Here is a 24,207-nt window from a genome sequence, read left to right on the forward strand (position 1 = left end):
TCCTTTGTTTCTACACTATATAGATGTGAGGCAATTAGAAATTACATCTGAAAGAAGTGTATCTGAACCAATATTGGATGTAACCATGATTTATGAATCAGTGAGACTTGAGAGGCTGTGTAAAACAAAAAAACTGTGTAGGATAAAGCTTCTATTTCTCAATCTGAGGAAATACAAAGTTGGAAAGAGTCATAAACATTATTAGGAAACTTAGGAAGAACAAACTAAGATTTAATTAGAAGAAGTAATCAACCAAAATATGAACATTAGGGTTGAATAGAGAAAACGTTTGATAACCACAGGGGAATAACGAAGTAGCAGCAGCAGTGGGCAAAAGGAGCCAAGACTGACTTCGAGCAGCACTCTTAGAGGGTGGAATAAAACCCCAAAATCCAGTACAGAACAGAACTTAGGAGAGACACCAATAGAGGATCGATTTATGCAGAGACAAAATGGGAAACAAAGGGGTTGTTCACTTGTTCTCCATACCTTTTCGGTTGTAGGCTGCTGATTAAAGGGGTGCTGATCCACTTCCTGAGACAAAATCGGAAACAAATTGGATCAATCTTCCATAATCTCCACACAGAAACGATGAGAGGGAGAGTATGAGAGGGAGAGAGGGAGACAGAGAGAGGGAAAGAGCCAAAAAACGACACAGAGAGTATGAGAAGGATAGAGAGAGATAGAGAAAGGGAAAGAGCGAGAGAGAGGTGCAGAGAGTGCGAGAGATAGAGAGGGAGTGAGAGAAACAGAGAGAGGGAAACAGCGAGAGAATGTTACCAGAGCATGCGAGAGATAGAGAGGGAGAGAGAGCGAGAGAGAGTGAGAAATCTCACCTAGGGTTGCAGAGCGAGTCCTTCCTTCGTCGTCTCCCAAATTGGTGCTAGCAGAGCAAGAGATGAGTTTCGTGATTTCTCTCAAAAAATCACCGGTTTTGTGACTTTTGTCCGTCGCTCGTCTTTCTAACGTTCTTTTGGTGCTCAAGACTTCCGGTTCATTCTAAAAGAATGAAAAAACGAACCGCAAAGCCAAACATTTTTTCATGTTTTTTTTGTTCTTTTTTAACAAAAGAGATGTTCAGAACGGAACGTTACCAAACGCACTCTTAGCCATACTAAGTTTGTTTATATGATATTTCTTAGTTGCCCAGTATCCAGTGCCACACATTATAGTCGATCATAAGATTGTCCTATAAAAATCTCTTTTAAGTTTTAAAGGAATGAGCTGATCACACAATACTCTACGCTCCTCCCCACTTCATTCATCCTATTTTAATTTCATGCGTAACATCATCATCTATTTCTCCTTTCCCCTTTTATGATTGAGCCCAAGTACCTAAAATAATAACTTTGTAGGATCTGCTTTTCATCAATTTTCACCGTAGGTTTAAAGAACCTTTTCTTATAATAGTAATAGGGGGAAATACCTCTAAGCCTTAGGCGTAGGATACATTGTATTTACTTTTTTTTTTTTTTTTTCTTTTCCATATCTCGTATAAAATGAATAAATTTTAGAAAAAAACTACATGATAATCTACTTTTGAGTTTCAAAAAACATAGAAAATCAGCAGCTCGACAATTCCCATTCGAAAAGAAAAATCTATTATTTTTCCTCTGTTACTTAGGGTTTAAGCCCTTTTCCCCCCGAGCTCTTCTTCTGGTTTTGCAACTTTCATTTCGGTTTTAGGTGAGAACAACCCCCCTTCAATGGCTCATTTCGATCGATGTCCTTGAGTGTTCCTCATTGATGTGGCGCATTACCTCAAAGTAGGTGGTCTCAGTAACGCATGCTTTCGATTACTCAGGAGCGTTACTAGGCAATGCATGGGTTTGGGATTTTGGCTTCTACTTTGCGCAACAGGGGAGGGTTGGGGCAGGATTATAGGGGTGGTGCAGTATTACAGGGGCAGGTGATGGAGGTGGTGGTGGCGTCGATGGCAGAGGCAGTGGTACGTCGAAGAGGAGGTTGTGGTACGTGGAAGACGAAGGATGAAGGAGAATCATTTTTTTTGTCTAGTTCTGTAAAACTAAACTTGTTTTTATATATTTTTGTTAATTGAAACAAAGGATGACTAGTTTTGTAAAAGAAAACTCAAAAAAGGATAATCACGTGATTTTCCCTAAAATTTATGGTATGAGATGGGTAGGAAACGCCTTGGGTCAGAGAACCCTTCCCCATAATAATTATAGTAGAGTTTCTATCTAGGACAAAGTTTTCTTTCACCCACCATCCTAGGATTCACAAAACCCCTCATAGGGTTTTAGTATGTTTCAAAATACTTTCTCGATACCCATTCCCGCCCCTCAGTGAATGGGATGCCATTCACCTTGGGTGGAAGGAAACTCGGTCCATTTTTTAATGGGGGAAGAGAACGCTAACAGGGCATGTGCAATACACTTCCCATGCGCTAGAGACAGGGACACGTATAATAACCACCACACCCCCAAGAAATTCCGCATTTTCATGAGCTACCCCTTGGGATCGACTGGTTGAAACTTTATCACTTGGTAGGAGATGATGAGACGTTGGAATCAGACACAAATGATTTGACATCAAGGCTGGGCTGGGAGGGGTTCAGCCTCTCTTTTTGAGTGTGTGTGTGTGAAAAGGAACCCACGGCCCATCTTTCAGGTGGACCGGATAGCCCATTTAGATCACGCAACCCAAATGGACAGGAGAAGCGAACCGGCAATATTCCCGTGCTTAATCCGTACCGCGAAAAAGGAGAAGCACAATGTACTTTTGCATCACAAAATTAACGTGAGTGTGGACAGGGCATAAGGTTCAGTATTTCTGTTACCAGACAATAGTTGAGAGAGATTTTTTTGTTGCTGAAGAGCGAGAGCCGAGCCGTTGCGGGTTGCTAGCGAGAGAGCGAGATGGGCGACCAGAGCGAGACGAAGTCTACTATCACAGAAACCGAAACTCCATCTCCTAACATATTCATACCTGATTCATGGTCTGAAGCAGCGGACTCCATTGCTTATGATTCAAACACTTCACCGCCTCCAATTGCTTTCATCTGCGGCGCCAAAAATAGCGGCAAAACCACATTCTCCCGCCATCTTCTCAACACTCTTTTGCAGAGGTTCCAATTACATCCCCATCTCCATCTTTCGATTTTGAATTTGGTTTTCCTATTACAGTGCTCTGTTTTTACTGGTTTGATGCTTCTTATATGTCAATGGCAGATTGGATAATATATATGTTTTTAGCATAGTATAATCTGAAGCTTTCTTTTAGACATCCCGGCTACTTGGCCGCATTATTCAAAAATTGTCTCGTCTGATAGTCTGAACTTTGATAATTTTTTTTCTCTCTCCCCTAACCCTCCTTGGTTTTTTTATCTGGTGAGTGAAAAAAAAATAGCTTATGTCTTCTTCCCTCTCAGGTACAGGAAAGTTGCTTATTTGGATACAGATGTTGGGCAGCCAGAGTTTACTCCCACTGGCTGTCTGTCCCTTACTGTCATTGACAAATTAACTCCAGGTATCTATTGATATAGCAAATTGTAGTTTTAAGTTTTATGTGTCTGCATATGCCAGCGTGCGTTTTGGTTTTGTTTCTGATCACTTTTATTATTGGCAGATTTGACAATTCCCTGTCTCAAAACACCTGAAAGGTACAAATTCTGAATATGTATTGCTTTCTATGATCCGATCACTTTTGTGCAGTGGTGTGTAAGCTATTACAAAGAATTATCAGTCGTAAAAAAAAAAAAAAAGCAATTGGCTAGCGGTTTGACATTGGGAATATATCTGAATGAGATCATTATTGAGTCTGATAAGATATGTTGGAAGGTTTATGAGCTTATGTAGGGACAAAGGAGTTATAATGTTCAAGAATGAACCAGCAAATGTATTTTATAAGGTTGGGTTTGGTATTCACCCTCCCGTTGACTGAACGCGTCTGTACCTTGATAGTTCAATGCCCTTATTTTTCACTACCTATGCGTTGTTTTTTAGGAACTCCAAAGAAGGGGAAAAAAAGAAAAAAAAGGTGTAGGCTACTTTCTATATCCCAATTTTTATTGTCATGTCATATACATGTTCATGCTCTCAAGTAGTCATGATCAGGGAGTAACACGCTTGTTAAAGGTGTTCACAATTTTGGGGTGTATATCAACAAATAAAGTTTTTGATCCATATGGGTACTAAATGTTTCATCAGATAAGTAGTTCCTACAGGTCATTGGCCCAATCATTTGAGGCTCTACCAGCCTACAATGTACTTTGTTGCTGAACATATAGGTGAGTAATAAATTAAGGAAATAAGTCATAGTCTCCTGAAGTTCTGTATAGCATAAGACAACAAATAAATTTATGAACATCATGAAAATTGGGATTCAGGCACCTCCGAAAGGGCAGGGTGTTGGAATTCAATAGTTGATTAGATCATGCTGAAATTGAACAAGTGGCTTAAGGTTTCTGAGAGAAAATGGCTGTATCTGGTATTAGCCTTTGATATGATTAATGGCTTATCTTGTAACCCCACCTTTCCAATGGTGGGGATGCTGAAACGGGAGATGCATCTATATGAATTTTATTGTATTTTTTATGTGTTTATTATTTATTGCAGAGGGCTGGCCTTGGTGCAGTGGTGTGGTTGCGGGTTCGAGTTCAGAAACAGCTTCTCTGCGAAAGCAGGGGTAAGGCTGCGAACATTATGACCCTCCCCAGACCCCATAGTGGCTGGGTACGCCCTTTTTTTGTGTGTGTTTATTATGATGTTCTTGTATGCGTATTTGGAATTGGTCTTGAAAGGAGTTTTGTTAGAATTGGTAAAAGTTATCTATCGCAATATGTTGGCTATACCTTCTTGGTTTGTTCTAAATGCTCCCCCTCCCCCTCCCACCCCCCCCCCCAAAAAAAAATAAAATAAAATAAAAAATCGCAGATTATGCATGCCCTGTGCTTGAGCCTCATTTCATTGCAGAGATTTATAGGAGCGCCAAAAAATGGCAACTAAAAGTTTATTTTCTGTTTTTTTAGGTGTTTTTTCTTTGGTGATATTTCTTCAAAAAGGGATCCCAAAGCTTATTTGAATTTTATATTCTCCCTCTATGATTACTTTCGTATGAAGTATTATACATCCGATGAGATGGGAAGTCCCGAACAAACTCAGTTGCCTCTTGTTGTTAATACCCCTGGATGGGTGAAAGGTATGTACCAGTTATGGAAGTTGTTTTATTTCTATTTTATTTCATTGTTCCATGTGTAAATTTTAGACTAAGTCCTTTGGAACATTCTTTCTTGACTGGTATTGCTCTACTAAACTTGCCTGATGACCACTTTGTAACTGCTCTTGTTTGCAGGTATTGGCTATGAAATTTTGGTGGAAATGTTGAAATATATTGCTCCTAGCCATGTGGTCCAGATACGGATCTCTGCTGAAAGTAAGAATTTACCAACTGGGGCATTCTGGTTAGATGCTGATAGTGGGGAGATGGTTAATCTGATTGAGATCAGTTCAGCGCGGCAAGATTCATTTAATAGATCGTGAGTTCCTATGTCTCCACATGTGCTTTGGCCATTGTTGTTTTAAATGTTGCTTGGATGGACGAGTTGTGTGATTGAATCTGCTTAATTATTTCCTTGATTATGTTTTTTAATAAGTGCAAGGTTTCATTGGTTTATGATTAAAATAGAGCAGTCTACATCTGCCTGTGCCACCTTAAATTTGAAAGCCATTTTAATATTATGTGTGTCAAGAAGTAGACAACAACAAGGTGGATGTAAAAGCAAATAAGATGATTTATTAATCTTTTCTATTTCCGTATTTGTTAAGGACAGTTTTTCATATGATAAATAGAGTGGTCAGAATCGAATCCAGAATATTTTTTTTTCCCAGTTAAATAAGTAATGTGCTTTGATATGGGACTTGGAGCCAATTGTTTCTTCAGTGTTTCTAGTGATAATTATGTAACAATCTTAAGTTCTTAATGCTGATCCTTATCTGGATCGCCTGATCTGTGTCGGTATCAATCTTAAGTTCTTAAGGATTGGCTGATTACTATCTGGGTTGCCTGATCTGTATCAGGAGTCAGGACTGACTAGGGCCGATCTGAGAGATCCACTGTTTGGACTGGCTGATCCAGATCAGATGGATTGGAACTGGTTCGATCCCAGCTCCTTATCTCTGGATCCTTGTATTCATCTATTAATCAATATGGATCCTGATGACTAGTTGTTAAATCATGCTGATACACACCAATATCGAGCAACATATGTAAAACATTTCAATATGCTTTCTTTTTGGGAAGACTTGAAATTCTCTATAACTAGAACCATCATGTCTCTTTCACTCTGTAGGGTGTTGGTACAGAAGGATGCACGTCTTATGCGGGATATACGAATTATTGCTTATTTCAGACAGTGCTTTCCAAGTGACTCGGATATCACCACATTCAAGGAACTTTCTCGTGCCTTGGCTTCTCATCCTCCTTATGAAGTCCCTATATCAAGTATCAAAGTTAGACATCTCCATTGCCAGGTTTGGCTAGTATACTAAATGAAGTGCTGTAACATAAGAATTTTTAATTGACATGCTGTAACATCTCTATTTTTTTTTTTTTTTACTTCTGGGCATCAGTAAAGATTCTTCGCCTAAAGAAAGGAGGGGGGAGGGAGATAATCTTTCTTACCATTGTAATTATAAAGGCCGGAAGACCCAGGACCTGGATTTCACTTTCATGAGTCTTCACTTTTTTAGGCCTCATACTAAGATAGTTGGATTTTACTTATGCTTTTTTGAGGCATAACTGGATTCTCCAAACTTTTCTGCCTGAAAGACTCAAAAGCCACTCAATGCGGATGCTTGGCTGAATCTAACCGTTCTATCCTGTATCATATAACGAAAATTTATTCAAAGCCCTCCCTGTGTGCATAGTGCAGAGGATTTGTGCTTCCCAAGTGATATTCTTTTAAAATGTCACTTGTCAGCCTATGCTTTTCATGTTTTAGTTTCTAATACGACAGCTTTTATGCTAGGTCCCAAGCAGTGAAATCTTCCATAGTCTAAATGCAACCATTGTTGGTCTAGCTGTTAGTTCTGCAAAGTCTTCAGAATCTGAGCCTTGCATACCTCAGTGTGTTGGTCTTGGTAGGTTCTGTTCTCATATTAACTTTCTTTCCTACAATTTTGTGCTTGTTTTTCCTTCTATATAGAACCCTTCCAAATATCTGCTTAGAACATGCATCTAATTAGACGTTATGCCACTTGGTAGGTTCTGTTCTCATATTAACTTTTTTTTTCTGCAATTTTGTGCTTGTTTTTCCTTCTATATAGAACCCTTCCAAATATCTGCTTAAAACATGCATCTAATTAGTTGTTATGCCAGTTTGTTTCTTGATATTTTATGGAATTTTACTAAAGCATTAGCTGTCTATGTGTCAAATGGAGCTTGTAAAGAAGTAAATCACTTTTACCAATTTTCAGTTTCCAGATTGTCATAGGAAAGGATGAAGCATACATGAAAAGAACCAATTTGCAATACTGTTTCATTATGGTCTGTTAATGTAAAATAATTCTGAGCCAGAAAATCCAGCAAGAAACTAGTACTGACAGGATCACAGCACAGAGAATATAGATGAGAATCTGGAGAAAGTTTATATCTCAAAACTGAGAGCTCAGAACAGTCCAATAACCTAGTTGAGTGGTTTATCTAATAGAAGAATAGGTCTGCAGAACTTGATTGAATTCTGTGATGCAGAATTTCAGCAAGAAGAGAAGATGGGCCTGTTGTTTTGGGTTTGGTTCACTTTCTTGGGTCAAGTTAGACTTAATTTTGAATACCCAATGGGTTATATGGGCCATGGGCATTGTATTTTTTGAGTATTTTATTGTTACGGGCCAATTCTATAAGCCCAAATATTAAGGACTTAGGTCCTATACGGGATTTAGCAGTTAGTTTCTATTTTGGTTACTTAGTAGTATCTTTAGTTCCTAATTTTTTTTTTCTTGATGTACAAGGCACCACTACTGCATGCGTGGGCCTATTTTTAGTAGTTTATATTTGGTACTTTCCTTTTTGGAGGTAGTAGACTTCTCTTTATATTGTAAGAGCCATAGAGCCTCACCATCGATTTTATGAATGAAGATTTCTTTGGCTTTGTGCCTTTGTTGCTGTGAGAGACAGTGAGCATGGTGAGATGCCATAGGGTAAGTGAGAGACTGACCAAGACCATAGGTGAGAGGCCTTGGTCATATCCCCTTCTTCTTCCTTTATTCTTCTACCATATCCCTTGTAGCATCCTTGCAGCCCTATTCTTTCCTATTTCTGGAACTGTGTTCACTGTTCTGCTGTACCATTGTTTTGGAGTTGATATTGGTGAAATCAAGATCAAGTGGAATCATTCCTATCATCTGCAAACCTGCGACACCTGTTCTCGGAGTTTCCATCGCAACACTTTTTCTCTCTTGTATCTCCTAATCTGTCCAGCATTATTGAGATATTTGGAAGTCATCTTCATCCATTGGAGACCTTCTATTGATCATAATATCAGCCCCATCTAATGGTTAGTTCTGCTATAAGTTAGTAAGTTACTAATTTTGTCCTTACTAATTTCATGCCTATGATCGCATCTTCCAAGTTGATCACCAGTTTGATGTAATATTTGGAGGGATGTATTTAACCATCAGTCTCTATCTTTGGTTCTAATTTGGCGTTGATCTGACCAGCAGTTTGTTAGGTATTAGTTGTTGCTAAATCTTGTGTCCCTACTTTCTATTTTCATTCCTCCTCGTACATCCATCAATCCAACCCTTGGATCACAATCAAACTTGGGGTACTTTTCCTCTACCCTAACTGTCCACTCAACCAGAGCTTGGGATTGATCTAAGCCTTGGTTACTTAACCATCGGTTCCCTTTTGCTGCTGGAAATTATACCCTACAGTCCTCCTTGTGGGTTGGATTTAGTTCCTTGCTGTTTTAGTGAGTCTAGCCCTATCATTCTGATAACAGAGAAGGGATCTGCAGAGAAGTCAGTGTGCTAATAGGATTACTAAAGAGCAGCATAGTAACTAAGGTTTCAGCAACTCACCAGAATAGATCAAAATTTCGGGGAACAGATGACCAACTCGAATACAGATTTTGAAGCAAAACAGAATAGTACTCTAATTGATATATTCATAACAAACTATTAGGAAATACTTAGCAGAACAGGGGTGCCGTAGGGTATGGGAGTTGATAGAATCTAGCATTTTGATCTTGATAGAAAGATAGAGAGGTAGATAGAGGAGATAACCAGGTTAGAAATCTACCTAAACCCCACTTGGAATCCACTAAGTGCACTACTAAATTCACAGCAACAACTACCTAATCTACAACAGCCAAAGTTTCAGAATCTGAAAACTATAAAGGGCGTACCCAGTGCACGATGCTCCCACCGCTGCGCAGTCTGGGGAGGGTCATAATGTACATAGCCTTACCCCCCCGCTTTGCGGAGAGGCTGTTTCCTGAGACTCGAACCCATGACCACTTGGTCACAATGGAGCAACCTTACCGTTGCACCAAGGTTTTCAGAAACTGAAATATATTTCATAAATTCGTGTCTTAGGCCATAGGCCACTACACCTACATATAAATTTTGTAAAGACTCTCCTACGGTTCTAAACTGACTTGGAATTCAAACTAGTACTTGGATAGTCAAAACAGTCTAGTATTTGAAACTCCTACTCAAACTAGGTCTCTAAAAACAGAACAAAGACTTAGAATGTAATCTGGACTCAAATTCCTAATGACTCTAGGGCTTGATTAAGCTAACTTTCAATGTAAAAAAGACTTAAGAGAGAAAGAACGCCACCCGGTCGCACCAGACATGTTGCTCCTGTGCCCTAACACAGGGGGTGCAGAATGACCACCGCACCCCTGGTCATTTCCTTGGTTCCAGGGGGGGTGTGGCGGTCATTTTGCGCCCTCCTGTGTCAGGGTGCAGGGGCGGCGTGCGCTGTGCGACCGGGTGGCGTTCTCTTTCCCAAGACTTAAATTTCTCCACGAATTTGGACTAAACTAATCCTACTTGACTAATCTGCTATTCCTAACTCCGACGGTCATGCCCTAATTTTAGGCCTATGAAAGTGGCATATTACAATGAAAACCCATTGGACCAATGGCCCAACATGTATAGGACCCAACTCAAGGGTTATTTCCACTAAAATTAGCTCACTTTTGTGATTTATCTGCATCATATGTACTGAGTAGGGACAACAGAAGAGCGTGATCATTTGTGAATTAATATCTTATTTAATGATTAGTTTTGTACTTCTGTATAGTTAGAGGTAGTCAGCATATATGTTGATGGCATTAATAACTTTCTGCTGTTGCCCTTCTTTTGTTTGTTTTGTTTTTTTTGGGGGGTGGGGGGTGCTAAGAACTCAGCTGGTTGCTTGTTTTGCTGTTCCAAAATTTCAACAAAGTAATAATTTTGGGAAATAGATCCATGTAATTAGACATGTGGGGCATGAAGTTGATATCCTCTTCTATTTTTCATTCTTAACGATCATTTTACAACGTTGAACAGCAATCCATACATCATAAAGAAGGGTTAAAATTCAATATAATGATTTTTACATACTGTTCTTCTATTAACTCTTCCTCTAAAGTTTTATGAGCGTCAACGGCACAACTTCCCTGTGTAAACGAGTTATCTTAATAGAATTACTAACCACGTCTACCAGCTATTTACTAAATGCATATTGGTTATGATGCTCTGTTTTGCCATTGGTTCTCAAGATTTTTAAAAAAAAAAGTTGAATCTCTGCCATCTGAGCGTCTGATTGCAAATAGTCAAATACATTAATAAATTTAGTTTGTTCATTCATCTAGCCAATTTATCTTTCATTGTTGTTGCCAAACTATCATTTAGCTCAGAATAACTGCCAAAACTTTTAAGTCATTCTTACATATACAACATTATTTGACTTCAAAATGAGTGAGTTTTGAAGTTTTAGCTCCAAGGTTTTAGTATCCAATGATGCTGTATATTTTCAGTATAATTTGTAGCAAATTAATCAGGAAGAGTCTGCATCCAGAACTTCTAGCAATGACAGGCTGATATAATGCCAGAGCAGAATTTGTGAGTTTGACAGTTTTGAAACATATTGGTGTTTACAATCTTGTTAATCATGAAATAATTTTCTTCTAAGATGTTGGGCGTAGATATTTTTTTAAGCACTCATTTACTTCCTCTCTCTTTGTTTTCCTCCCACTTTCTTCCTCTTTATCTCAATGTAAATGCTGAAGAATGGTGATGATTTTGGATCTTAATATTACATTATCCATTGGCATAATACTTTTTGAATCAGGGATTGTTAGAGGCATTGATATCTCGAAAGATTTATTCTATGTGATTACACCTGTTCCGAGGTGCAATCTGAAGAAGGTAGATCTTTTTCTACAGGGGTTTATTCAAATTCCGATCTGTCTTCTGCAGGTATATAACCTTTATAATGGTCATCTCCTTTAAGTTCTTGATTGTTTTCCTTATAAACTTGTAATGCTTTTATCTTCTATTGAAGAAAGTGACATTCCATGCTTGATTTGTGTTTGTTGTTGCATATCTGCATGCATGTACATGTTAGGAAACATGTGGTATACTTGATATGGCAATTTATATCTTCTTTTGTTTTGTTCCACATGATCTTCCCCCAAGTTCTCTAGCCCACTTTGTCCAATCATTCATTAGCTTGGAGAAAGCAACTTGTGCTATTTTTCCTATCATATGGGGAGAAAAGAGCCCTTGGGACAGAGGGACTTGCAGATGGAATTATTCTATGCAGTGTTCCAAGTTAAAGATTCATAGTTATTCAATGCAACTGATTCCGGCCTAGAATATTTTCTAGGAAGGACTTAGTGAGTCATGGACCCCCTTGCACATACTACTTTTTTTATCTCTGCAGTGCAGGTGGATGAATGGCTTGTTCCGTTTCTTGTATTAGTCATATTGTTGCTTGTTTTGGAAATGTTTGTCAGATAATCTGTGTCTATAGATGGTAAAGCATACAAGAGGTGGGGGGGGGGGGGACTTAGGACCTTTACCAAATTTGTCAGATCTTACTACAAGTTTTCCAGGTCAAGGTTCCACATTACATGCTATTAGATAATACAAAGCAAGTGGATAATCATATGGTAGCCAGTAATTTATCTTGGGAAATTTCAGTTCATTCAGTTTTTGCTGCCTATGATCTTATATTTTAGATTTGATACTTATTCTGTCTCTTTTGCTCATCTGCCTCTCTGCAGGTACAAGGATGTATGTCGCCTTACATGTCAGCGAATGTGCTGCTTACAAACTAGCTCTCTTGACCAGTTGTACTGGTGCTAGTTGTACAGGAATATTTTCTGATCCCTTTATGGTGGTTGCTGACTGAAGTTTTCAAATAATTGGAAAGGATCATTTGTAATTTAGGATACGTTTCATTGATTTAAAATTTAGGGGACTATATATACTCTTTTATAGAATCTCAAAAGCTGCGACAGAAAACCTGCATTTTCTGGGTGGGTGCTTTGCTTAACTCAGAGAAGATGATTCTATAATGTCAGCTTCTGGCCTTGATTTAATGTGTCACTGACTCACTGATCCTGAACCAACCAAGGGACTATGGAACAAATGTGCATGGGTCATCATCAGCCAGGTCAATGTGCTGCATGCCTGTACTTGTATTTCTGTCCTCTAATTGGTTTGTTTTTGTGAGATTGAGCAGCATATAGATTGGTTTTATAGAGAGGTTATTTATACGAAACATTTATCTCATAAATTATGTGTTCTGAAATTTTCCTTAAATTTTTTTTAGCTATTGCTTTCAATTCTACAACTCTTGTGCATTTCTTCAGCGTATGTGAAAGTTGAGACTTTTGACTTGGTAGAGATGCTCTACCTTATTGAAGTCCAATTTAATGTTTCCATCTCTAAGGAGAATAAGACACAGGAGCTTGTTCTCTTGAAACTGATTGCGACTGCTCATTTTTCTTGCTTTTGATTGCTGTTGGCCAAATCAATGAACTTAGCTACACCAGAAAGTTATAGGTCCATCTAGATGCATGGCTTCCAAGTAGTTTGTCTACTTTAAGGAATTAAGTAACTATGATACTACAGTTCAGAGCAGACATGAAGCCTCTCTCCCTGCATGTTTCCTTCTTGTCCGTTGGAAATGGAGAATTTGTTTATAACATTTTACATTCATTACCATTTTGCATTAGGGACTTTGGTCATAAGATTCTAGAGGACCAACAGGGTATTTTTTGGATCGAGTGCAAAATCAATATCGATACAGGTTGTTGATCTTATTTTTGCCAGGACATTTTTTGACCCAACAATTTTCAAGATATATCCACATGGGACATCATTCTGGATTCAGTGAAGCAGCTTACAGGTTTTCATTCTCCACAGGTCTATTAAGATTTTGCTCCTCCACCCAATAGTGAACTCTACTGAACACATAGGAAATAGTTGCTTCACTGTAAATCTCAAACATGGCCACTGGATGTGTATCCAGAGGCAATTCAAGGTTAAATTCTACAGATTTACTTGGACCTATTGGGTATGGTATCAGGCCAAGTTGATAATGAGTTTAATTTGGAGGTCGTAATTGGTATAGTAGTCATCAGTTTGTTGGTCCTCTAATTTGCACTCCTGGCATAAAGGCTGAATATTTCATTGCTATGGATACCATATGTTGCGTTTGGTATGCATTCATGTTTGTTGTTGGGGGAGATTAGTAGTGGATTTGCAATATTTGAAAGGGTAAAAAATCATATGATATTTTTGGGAGAGCGAGCGCTGTTTGATGTAAAAAATTGATAAAAAAAATGATATTTTTTAGAGAAAAAACGCTGCTTGGTTGTGTGGCTCCTATGCCGGCGCAAGGGCCAATGGAAGAATGCACCAGGCATCCAACATGGGGGTGGGGTGATCATTTCGCCACTCCCTGTGTCTCTGCATAGGCTCATAGGGGTGCGATCAAGCAGCTGTTTTTTTTTCTTTCCCTTTTTATATAAAATTCAAGATTGAATCAATAATAAACTGATATGAGAGACTTGTCAGAGAAACAAATAAGGGACTGAAATTGACCAGATCCATAGTAATCGGTTGAGATTTTGATTTTATAGACCAACAAATTATTGTATGAAACCGATATCCGACTGTTCGACAATGTTACTTAATCTCGATCATATCATCCACTCGCCACCCTCTATGAAGCTTTCTTCTTGGTTTTTAAAAGCTTTTGTTGAACTGAATTCTTTGAATTTTGTGTAATTTTTAAATTCATTCTAATATCATGGACACATTGGATTCCTTGAAGTTCCATACATGGCTAAATGGCTAGATGTTATTGCAAACAATATGTCCATCAAATTTGCGAGCTAACCAAAATAATGTGCCAAGACATTATACATGCTATTCAGGATCTAATTTTTTTTTTTTACCAAATGCAATGTGAGAGAGTGTGAATAAGTCGGTGCCGATTCCAATTTAAATTGGTCGTAGCACAATCGATGAAAATTGGCCGAAATTGACCGAATCGACCATAACTGGACCGATCCGATTCCAAAATTTTAAACCCAAAAAAAAAATAACAGTAATAAAAGATCCACGTAAAATACCAGAAAAGGCAAAATCACAAGGTATCTATTTATTTTAGGAGGATTGTATGTGCGAGGGGAATAAAGCAACCTATTTCTTGTGGTCGTGGAACGGAAAATCGACCGTTATTTCAGGTACCTTTCTGCCAAGGCGCCAACAGATAAAGCAACCAAATGACAATGACACCTAAATATCGGATCAATTCCCTCCCTCCCTCCCTCTCTTTCTGTTTCCCTCGCTTCCCCCTACCTTCTACAGAGAGATCATGATCTCGGTTCGGTTATTCGCACCAAGATCATGATCTTCTTTCTTATTTGAACAATCATAATTACCTACTTACTTGTTATTTGATTCTTATCTCATTTCGATTTTCTGCTTCTTTGATTTCTATACGTTCTTCCCCAACAAGGGAAAGATTTTGAATTTTGTTTTGTTGGATTTATACTTTTTTTTTTTCCCCCTTCTGGATATTTAAGTTTAGAATTGAAGTTTTCTTCTGAATCCAAGTCATGGCAAAGAGATCACTCAAGCAATTCATTGAACACAAGTTTGGGAAATTCCCATACTTCTTGATACACACTCTTCTTGAATGGGTATTGATAGTTATACTGTTTATCGATGGTCTGATTGCTTTTGCTGCCAATGAATTTGCCCGCTTCTTCGAACTAAAAATTCCATGCTTGTTCTGCACGAGGATTGATCATGTTCTGGTTCACAGGGATCCTAATTTTTATTACAATGATTCTATCTGTGAAACTCACAGGAAAGATGTGTCGTCCCATGCATATTGTCATGTTCACCAGAAGTTAGCCGATATCCGGCGAATGTGTGAGGGTTGTCTTCTTTCTTTCGCCACGGAGGATAAATCCGATTGCGACACCTACAGATCTCTAGTGGGAATCTTGGGTAAAGATCTTGAATGTTCTGTTGAAGATGATCATAAAATTCATTTGAGACTGCCGGCTGGGGGGAAGATAGACATGTTGCAGGTTGAGAAGAGCAGCACTCACCGTTGTTCTTGTTGTGGGGAAGCACTGAGGGTTAGGGCTTCATTTCCCCAGGGATTGGTTCAGAATTTGCCACCAAAAGTGACTCATTTCCCCCAAACTCCTGCACCATCTCCTCGCGGATTATTAGTGAAGACAAAACCTGATGAATCGCGGGGTTCTGACCCATTGCCCCTCATTCGATACAATGAATCGGGGGTTCCAGAGGATGAGGACGGATCAACCTTATTTACTTTAAGGAATCAATGTGAGTTTATTTTGTGTTGGATCTATTGGCTTCACCACAATCACTTTTCATTGTCATTCATTTTTCGGTTGGATTTTGTGGAACAGGTAGAGAAGATGTCAAAGCTGCAATTGTGCCATTGCTGGATGAATTGAATGAGGACACTTGCAAGACGCCTACTTTTACTAAAGGAAGCAGGTTGTCCGCAATCGGCTTGACTGAATCCGCAACCACCACCCCTAGGTGGCTTCATAGGTTTCCCAAGAGGTTCGCAATGGAAAAACCAGATATGAGTACCGAGTTTGTTGAAGGATGTGCTGCAATTGAAGTAGATGGTGAAACCATTCTGCATCGTTTGAAGAGACAAGTTCGACTGGACCGCAAATCTTTGATAACTTTGTATATGGAACTGGATGAAGAAAGAAATGCTTCTGCCATTGCTGCAAACCAGGCAATGGCCATGATCACCAGGTTGCAGGCAGAAAAGGCAGCTGTGCAGATGGAGGCATTGCAGTACCAAAGAATGATGGAAGAGCAGGCAGAGTATGATGAAGAGGCCTTGCACGTTATGAAGGAACTACTTATCAAGAGAGGACAGGAAATAAAGGTTTTACAGACACAGTTAGAAACTTACAGAGGAAGGTCGGAACATGGAGAGGCACTTGGTATTGATAGCTGCAGAGAACTTGCTGATGAAGATTCCCATCAGTTTAAGTCCCAGTCTGAATCATCTGTTAGTGCACATTGTGAATGTGGTAGCCCTCCTGCTAATATTGATGAAGAAGTGGCAGATAATGGTGAACAACAGCATAATTCAGATCAAAGTGGACCATCACTAGAAGCAAATGGACGGGTAATTCTTGATGAATCATTGTTAAATTTTGAAGAAGAGAAATCATATCTTTTGGATCGGTTGAAAATGCTGGAGAAGAGGATTCATCTACCCCAGAATGATGGGGATAACTTGCTTCCTAGTTCTAACATAGATAATCTCAATGAGGAAGACAAAGGTAAAAACTTGAAGTTTTCTCATTGCTTTGTCCCTTAAACATCATAAGATTAAATGAGTTTCTGTCATTGCAGGAGACTTGAGTAGCAACATCATAACCAAAGAAATATCTTGTCTCAGTGAGAAGTTGGAAGCTCTTGAGGCCGATAAAGAATTCTTAAAGCATGCTGTGAGGTCACTCCACAAAGGTGGTGAAGGAACCCAACTTCTTAGAGAGATAGCTCATCATCTTTGGGAGCTTCGATGTGAAAAGAAGATGCCCTTGGATGGTGTTTCTGCTTGAGCTTGTTTCACATAATTCATTTAGATGGTAAGTACTTTTCAGAGTTCCTCTTTTGCTCTTTGTTTGGCATTTAAAATGCCTTTTGAAATAGCTAAAGGGAAAGAAATAAAAAGTTTGATCAATTTTCTTCTGATATGCACTTTAGAAATTAACTATTAGCTAATGGGAGAACCCTCACCACCCTTAAAAAGGAAATAAAAAGAACAACTCATAAATCACTAAGCCTTCACAAGCTACTTGGAGTTGCTATGTGAATCCTGTTCTGCCATCCACTCAATAGTCAGAAAAGCAAATTCCTAGGATCCAAGGTCCCCCTCCCTTCTTTCTTGAATGCTTGGCTGCCAGCCTGATGTGCCCAATGCTCCTCCTTTACCCAAGCTTGGGACCAGCAGTGCCAAAATCATTGGCTGAGTTGAATGAAAGAAACGAAATGAAAAGAAAAAGTGTGCAAGGCTGAAGTGAATCATGATGCCAATCAGAACTTTTTGGTCATGGGGATCATCATGAATGACTTAACTGAAATTTTATTGGATGAGCACTTGCAATTAGTAATGAATTTAACCCATAGCCTGTTAAACTACCTTGTGTCACTGGTTAAGTGGTGCCATGTCAATAATTATTTATTCTTATGTGTATATATATCTTTTCATTTTACAAGCTCATAGTTCTTGACGACTAATGAACAAGAGAATATGTCTTCTTTGTAGTAATTAACAGGGGAAGTTTGTGTCTTCAGAAAGTTCCTAGAATTAAGTATATTCTGTGACACCCACTCAGTGGTTTATTGCATTTCTACAGAATGACTGCACCCCAATATGATGCAGTATTCTCTTTGAAAAAGAACCAGTTTCTGCAGTTTGTTTATTTCGGTTTGGCTCGGTTCATATGGTTCAAACCAACTATTGTGGCTCAAGAATTGGTTCAGATCTGGTTCTTCTATAAACAAGATTTCATGGAGCTGTTTGGATAAGTTTTTTATGGCTTTCAGTTATAGGTTTCCTGAATTTCAAGAACCTTATCAGCACAGTAGTTGTGGGGACCAGTTGGGAAGTTTTTCTGAGAATATATCTACAAGGCAAATTGTGGGTTGTTATTAGAGTCCATATTTGTAGCAGGTTGTTTAGTTTCCAGCCTGTTTGGGTTTCTTTATTAGAGTCTTGTTGTTGCAGGTTGTTTCTTACTTCATTTTAAATTTTAGTTGTTTTAGGACACTTCACATTAGTATGCGGCTAAGGAGTTAGATTTTGTTTTGTTTCAGTTCTATTTAATAGGTCGTATTAGGCATAGCCCTCCCCACTATTTGGTTGAATGGATTAAAGTTAGTTTGCTTTGGATATTGAGGTTGTTGCCTTGTATTCTCTCTCCTCTCTCCCCTTATGCAATATCTCTATCTCCTCCCTCTTTCTTCCTACCTTCTCTTCCCATCTTCCCTCCTTGTTTTCTACCTCACGGCTTGCTGACCTGCAATACTCTTCTACTTCTATTTTCCCCATCTCTGTTAATAGAATCTGATTTTGTTCACAGATTTGGTCATTGAGCCTGTTTGCATCTGAGATCCATAATCTGGATTATCAGATTACATTACAATATTTAGTAGATGTTTCTTGATTGCCCGGATAATTCAATTGATCTGGCTACTGAATATTTTTTGGCTAGGAATCAAATTACACTTGTCTCAGTTTTTCTACCAAAGCTTAGTTTATGGTACTCTTTGGGTAACTCTTCCTAATGTTATGCAATATATTGAATTCATATGAAAAGTAGTTCTCTTCTCTTTTGATGCATGATCTTTTAAATTAATAGAAGGAAATAAAGGAATGTGAAGAGAGATAATAGGCAGAAGAAAACTCAGAGTGGAAAATCTTGAAATCCAATTATCTAAAAGTAAAATTATATCACATGAAACATTGGAAATTGATTCAATTTTCTTTCTGGACTGAATCATGCTACCTTGAAATTGTTTGATATATTTTGGATAAAGAAAATGATTGAATTGGCTAACTGTGGCTGGGCATGCATTTATTAAAAGTTTTCATATGTAAAATGCTTCATCTTAGAGAAGGCTTGCGGCATCCAGGGTTCTGGATACTCTTTTAGATAAAGAATTGCATGCATGGACATAGTCAGTCTAACAGTTTAAATTCTGTCAGTTCTGGAGGGTGATTAGATGGATCAACTGACACATAAATTTACCAACCTTTTAAAGAATTTGGTATCTGGTTGATGCTGACACTCGAGATGCTATTTAACTGGTGTTGTTAAAACCTATGATATTACTGTCTTCCTCAGTATACCAAACCATATTTTTGAAGTGAATATTCCTTGATCCGGGTACTTGATTCACTGGAAACGTAGCAAGGAAATATATTCAGCCATCTAAAATTTGCAAAGGATGAAATGTGAAGGTCTCTTTTGGTCATCATTATTATCATCATCTAGGCATATGATTATTTTCAATTATGCTTCTACTGGCACATATAATGTTCTAACTTCAGATAAAATCTTAATTTCCAGACACTTGTTTAGTTCTTCAAAAACAATAGGCTTTCTGAAGAATTTGTAAAGACAACAACAACAACAACAACATAGCCTCTTCTCAACTAAATGGGGTCGGCTACATGGATCCTTGTTCTCCAATGAGATCCGTTCGACGTGATACAAGCTATGAGACCTAAGCTATGCAGGTCTCCTCACTACTTCACTTAAGATGCGAGACCTAAGAATTTGTAAAGACTGAGACAAATATTACAGCCTAGAACTTCTGGTCTTCTTATTAATTTCTTACATCACCATAAGTTCATTGCAACCATCTGTTTTGTACATTGTGGAGTTAAATAAAATGTTATACTCAAAAGTCAAGTATTTGTATATGCTATTTAAATCCTTAAATCATATGAAGTTCCTTCTGACTTTTGTCATTTGTATCTATGCTTAAACATTTGGCTAAAGATTTTTCCAATTCTGGCTTCCAAACCTACACACCAGAATACCCAGTTCTTATCCTTTATCAGGGTCCATCAGGACATAAGCACTGATAGAGTTTAAGATACTGAATATTGTGTTAATACTAACAATATCTATTGCATAAGTTGTATTGGAGTGGATATGTTATGACATGAATGATATAATATGATAGAGGAGTTTTACTTTTTCCACCCTTTCTCTCCCTCTTCTGTTGCCTTTAGATTAAAAAACACCTCAAATATTATGATCTGAGTTGGATTAAACTGTGGCCGACTATGGGAATTGAATAGTTTGGTCTGGTTACAGTATGTTTTTTGATTTTTTTTTCACATTTTGTCTCATTTTATATGATCCATTTTGTCCCCCCCTCCCCTCCCCTCCCCTCCCCCCCCCACTCCCCACAAAAAAAGAAAAAAAAAAGAAAAGGACAGTGGATGTGTGTTCATGGATTTTCTGCCAAGTTTTCTAGTCATTTAGGGTTGAATCTACTTCTGATCCATTCACTAAGTACTTCAAAAGACATAGGCATCTGAAGTACAACTTGAATTGCTCATGTTTTATTTGCAGTTAGAGTTGTGCATATTCTCCTCAAATTTTCTGCTGGATTAAAGATTTAAAGTGTAGTTCATATCCATGATGCATTCATAAATCATCTATTTATATTCCCATCAATATTGTAATTTCAACCTTGATCTCAACAACAAAATTTTTACCTTTTCTTTCAGTTTTATTTTATTTTTATTTATCTTTCTTCTGCTTGCACACAGTTCATGTGTGTGAAATAATATTGCCTGCTTAAAATGGACCAGAACATGATTTAGCCCTACTCTGAAGCTATGTGTAAATCATAGCTGATTGATATGGGCTATGTTAAATTACTTTTATGTTTTATGTCATATTAATATTTCTTTATTGACTTTTGATTTTAGTTCATGGGTGGTTTCAGCTGATGAATTTGTTTTAGCCTTTACCTGTGACACTTGAAATTATTTTGGGAAGTTTAAATAATTTAAGAGTTCATCCTTTGCATTTGGGCTAAGATACTACGTTCCTTTCTTGAACGAATTTATTCGTTGAACAAAAAAGCAAGAACTTCAATTTCTTCTTGTTTGTAGTATGTACATTGTTCCATTCTAGAAAGAAAGGAAATAATTCTTGATTCTGGCTCCTCTTTGAAAGCTTTTCTTATAGTGATGAATATTTCATTTTAAATTAGCAAAAAATGACAAATTCAGAAGATTCAAGCTCTTTTTGAGATTGTGTGTCCAAAGCAGCAACCCACCACATTACATGCACAAGACATGTAGAGCCATCCCATTTGGAGGTTGTGTGTCCAAAGCAGAACTCAGACCCCATCCTGTGACTTGGATACAAACTACATTATAAAATCATCAAATAATTTACTATTTTCTGTTTATACTGCAAACTATCAGGTAGCTTTATCTTGTTCTTTAGATCACCTTATTCTTTTCTTGTAAACTATTCTTAATGTTGTCTCTCACATTTACTATCCTTTTAAGGTCCAAGAAATACTTTTTAATCCTAATTTATTGAGTAAAAAGAATGTGAGTTGTTACTTCTTAGAAATCTCTCTTTGTACAGGTAAACAAGCATGGAAAATTAGCAGCCACTCATCCCTTTGCTGAGAATTTTCTGCCAAGCTCACAACTGAGCACTTGGTATTGAGCAGGAAAAACACTTCAACTTGGGATAGCACTTTGTATTGAGTGAAAGAAAATACATTTCAACTTGGGATAAAAACAAACAATGAATGTAATGAATTAAGGCATCAAAGACTTTCTTGCCTTTTACCTCCTTCCCACCAATTTCAACTGCATCCCACTTGATTGATGCTTCATTAGTTTTTATTAGAATTCATAGGGGATTGCCGGGATGTCAGAACAGGTAATGAGAAAGGTAGATGAAGCATTGTATCTGATAACCAACACTGATTCCTGGTGATCCCAGAACAGCTTAAAACCGTCCAAAATATTGTGAAAATAAATTCATATTCATTTTTGTACTAAATTGTTGTTCTGTGTGATGATTCAATTTATTGTTTATACTAAAAAATGTGTCTTCTCAAGAAGCATAGGTACTAAGTAAATATTGGGAAGCATATGCAAATACGAGCAAGAAACCAAGCAAACGATCATACACGAAATGAGGAATTTAACATGGTTTGGCACTAATGCCAATATTCACTTGAGAGAACTAGAGAATTTTTCACTAGCCATAAAAACATTGTACACCACTCTCCACCTGACTATGTGAATTCCTTTGCTTAGACTAGTTTCCCCCCCCCCCACCCCACCAAAGACAATATATAGACCCCTAGAAACCCTAATCTCTATGCAATTACAATTTTACCTTTGTACATATTATAATGGATCAAAAACAAACACGATTTAACAAATACAAGCCCAATAATAACTGTGTGCTTCATAAAATATATGACACAAAACCCAACAGTATATATATGATCCATCATCATAGATCAGTTGTAATTCATGCAAGCTGGTGGTATCAGTCTGAGAACAGAGTGACACCCCCAAGGACCAAAGGTTTGTCTTATGGTACATCAAAAAATTAAAGGTTGACTTGTCAATTGATATCAAAGATTTTAATGAAGAAATATTTTGTGTTCAGTATCAGAAGAAAACATACAACCTCCCCCCCGCCCCCCCTTTTTCTTTCAAAAAAGAACTGGTAAATTATGGCTTATATTACGGAGTGGGTCGTCTACAATAGGTATACTAGCGGTTTTTACCAAAAAAAAAAAAAAAGGTATACTAGAGGCATTCCAAGATTTACCAAGAGAATGGATGAAACAACTCAACAATATGTAAACTAGATATTAGACAAGGGTGGTTTGGCTATGGGGGCAGCAGCTCAGTGGTGGAACTATGAAAATCCCAATTGGGTTAACAATAGTTGCCATAGGTAACAATGAAACCACGCTCCATAATGGGAGCATGTAGGATGATGTATCTACAGTTTTGTTTTCATAAAATTTTATTATGTTTGCACCCATAAAAAAGGGGTGGGGGGAAGAATGTTGTCTGGTCGCGTGGTTCTTGCACCTAGACACTTGAACGCATGAAATTATCGCTGCCCACTGTGAAATAAAAAAATCCATCCATGTTGATACCCATACTCGTGCTCTCATTGGCCCCACGCTGGACCAAGGGCTACACAAGCAGACTAGCTATCTCTTGCCCAAAAACTTAAATGCTCCTCCCTATAATCTTAAATCTTTTAATGCTTTGTTCAATCACTAGAAAACTCCCCTTACTGAAATTTTACATACACATAGGGACCTTGGGATCTACTTATTTTTGAAATTTCCGCTTTAACAGATCTATCATATGGTAGAGTGGAAATAGATAAGTTCCATGGTTTATGCCAAGTAGGAAACCCTTACCCTTTTTTACTTTTGTCCAACAGTCAATTTGACAAGGAATCTTGATTGCTAAAAATTAGGGTAGAAAATTCGTAAAACGTCAACTTAATTTCAAAATTGTATGCAGACTTTGATTACTGTAGCACCACCTCTGTAAAAATGTCTCATATACCCCCTATTTTTAGTGTTTTCCCATAATACCCCTCCTCAAGGCATGAAACTGTAAAAATGTCTCATATACCCCCTATTTTTAGTGTTTTCCCATAATACCCCTCCTCAAGGCATGAAACTGCACTGTCCATGTAGCAAGAGCTCTCCCTAAAAATTAATTGAGGTTGTAGATTATTTCACTTTAAGCAACCACTACTCAACTAATATGGTTATTCCTTTTTTCCTTTTTTTTTTTTTTTTATAATTGGAACCGAAATATGTAGAAAATTTTAGTTTTCAAATGTCTGAAAAATGTGCTCCAATAAGCCTTGGTGACCAATCCAATCTTTATTTTGGTGCATCTAAAGATTCTAAACACCTCAAAATCAAATCTGGGTTGATATTGCCATTCCCAGAGAAGTATCCAAAAAAAATCCAGACACACCCCTGGTGCCATGCTACTAAGCGGCAACCGAAACAACAAGAATCTAGGCGAATGTTTAATGGTTATCACGCATCACCAAAATTTTGATTCAATGGAAAGATAGAAAGATAAAAAGGAACATTTGACTAGAACCCATAC

The 24,207-nt window shown here is 37.8% G+C and overlaps 2 protein-coding genes across 5 annotated transcripts; both read left to right on the forward strand.

The window, feature by feature from the left end:
• The first annotated feature begins 699 nt into the window (after positions 1-699).
• LOC122656933 (polynucleotide 5'-hydroxyl-kinase NOL9) lies at positions 700-12,540 on the forward strand. 2 transcript variants are annotated; one of them, XM_043851636.1, is made up of 10 exons: positions 700-710; positions 2,872-3,088; positions 3,392-3,489; positions 3,589-3,622; positions 4,991-5,160; positions 5,314-5,497; positions 6,311-6,491; positions 6,989-7,100; positions 11,305-11,432; positions 12,242-12,540. In XM_043851636.1, exons 2-10 carry the CDS (start codon positions 2,880-2,882, stop codon positions 12,293-12,295), a joined length of 1,170 nt encoding a protein of 389 aa, XP_043707571.1. In that variant the 5' UTR covers positions 700-710; positions 2,872-2,879; the 3' UTR covers positions 12,296-12,540. The 2 variants fall into 2 exon arrangements, with proteins under 2 accessions (XP_043707571.1, XP_043707570.1); XM_043851635.1 differs by lacking the exon at positions 700-710 and having other exon boundaries at positions 2,835-3,088.
• Positions 12,541-14,629: 2,089 nt separating this feature from the next.
• On the forward strand, positions 14,630-21,737 carry LOC122653905 (probable myosin-binding protein 5). 3 transcript variants are annotated; one of them, XM_043847862.1, is made up of 5 exons: positions 14,761-15,029; positions 15,071-15,836; positions 15,923-16,825; positions 16,899-17,134; positions 21,674-21,737. In XM_043847862.1, the coding sequence occupies exons 2-4, from the start codon at positions 15,092-15,094 to the stop codon at positions 17,105-17,107; spliced, it is 1,857 nt and encodes a 618-aa protein (XP_043703797.1). In that variant the 5' UTR covers positions 14,761-15,029; positions 15,071-15,091; the 3' UTR covers positions 17,108-17,134; positions 21,674-21,737. The 3 variants fall into 3 exon arrangements, with proteins under 3 accessions (XP_043703798.1, XP_043703797.1, XP_043703796.1); XM_043847863.1 differs by lacking the exons at positions 14,761-15,029; positions 21,674-21,737 and adding an exon at positions 14,630-14,716 and having other exon boundaries at positions 15,346-15,836; positions 16,899-17,215; XM_043847861.1 differs by lacking the exon at positions 21,674-21,737 and having other exon boundaries at positions 14,762-15,029; positions 16,899-17,216.
• The last annotated feature ends 2,470 nt before the right edge of the window (positions 21,738-24,207 follow it).

Source organism: Telopea speciosissima, chromosome 3 (assembly GCF_018873765.1).
Source record: "Telopea speciosissima isolate NSW1024214 ecotype Mountain lineage chromosome 3, Tspe_v1, whole genome shotgun sequence".
Lineage (NCBI taxonomy): Eukaryota > Viridiplantae > Streptophyta > Magnoliopsida > Proteales > Proteaceae > Telopea > Telopea speciosissima.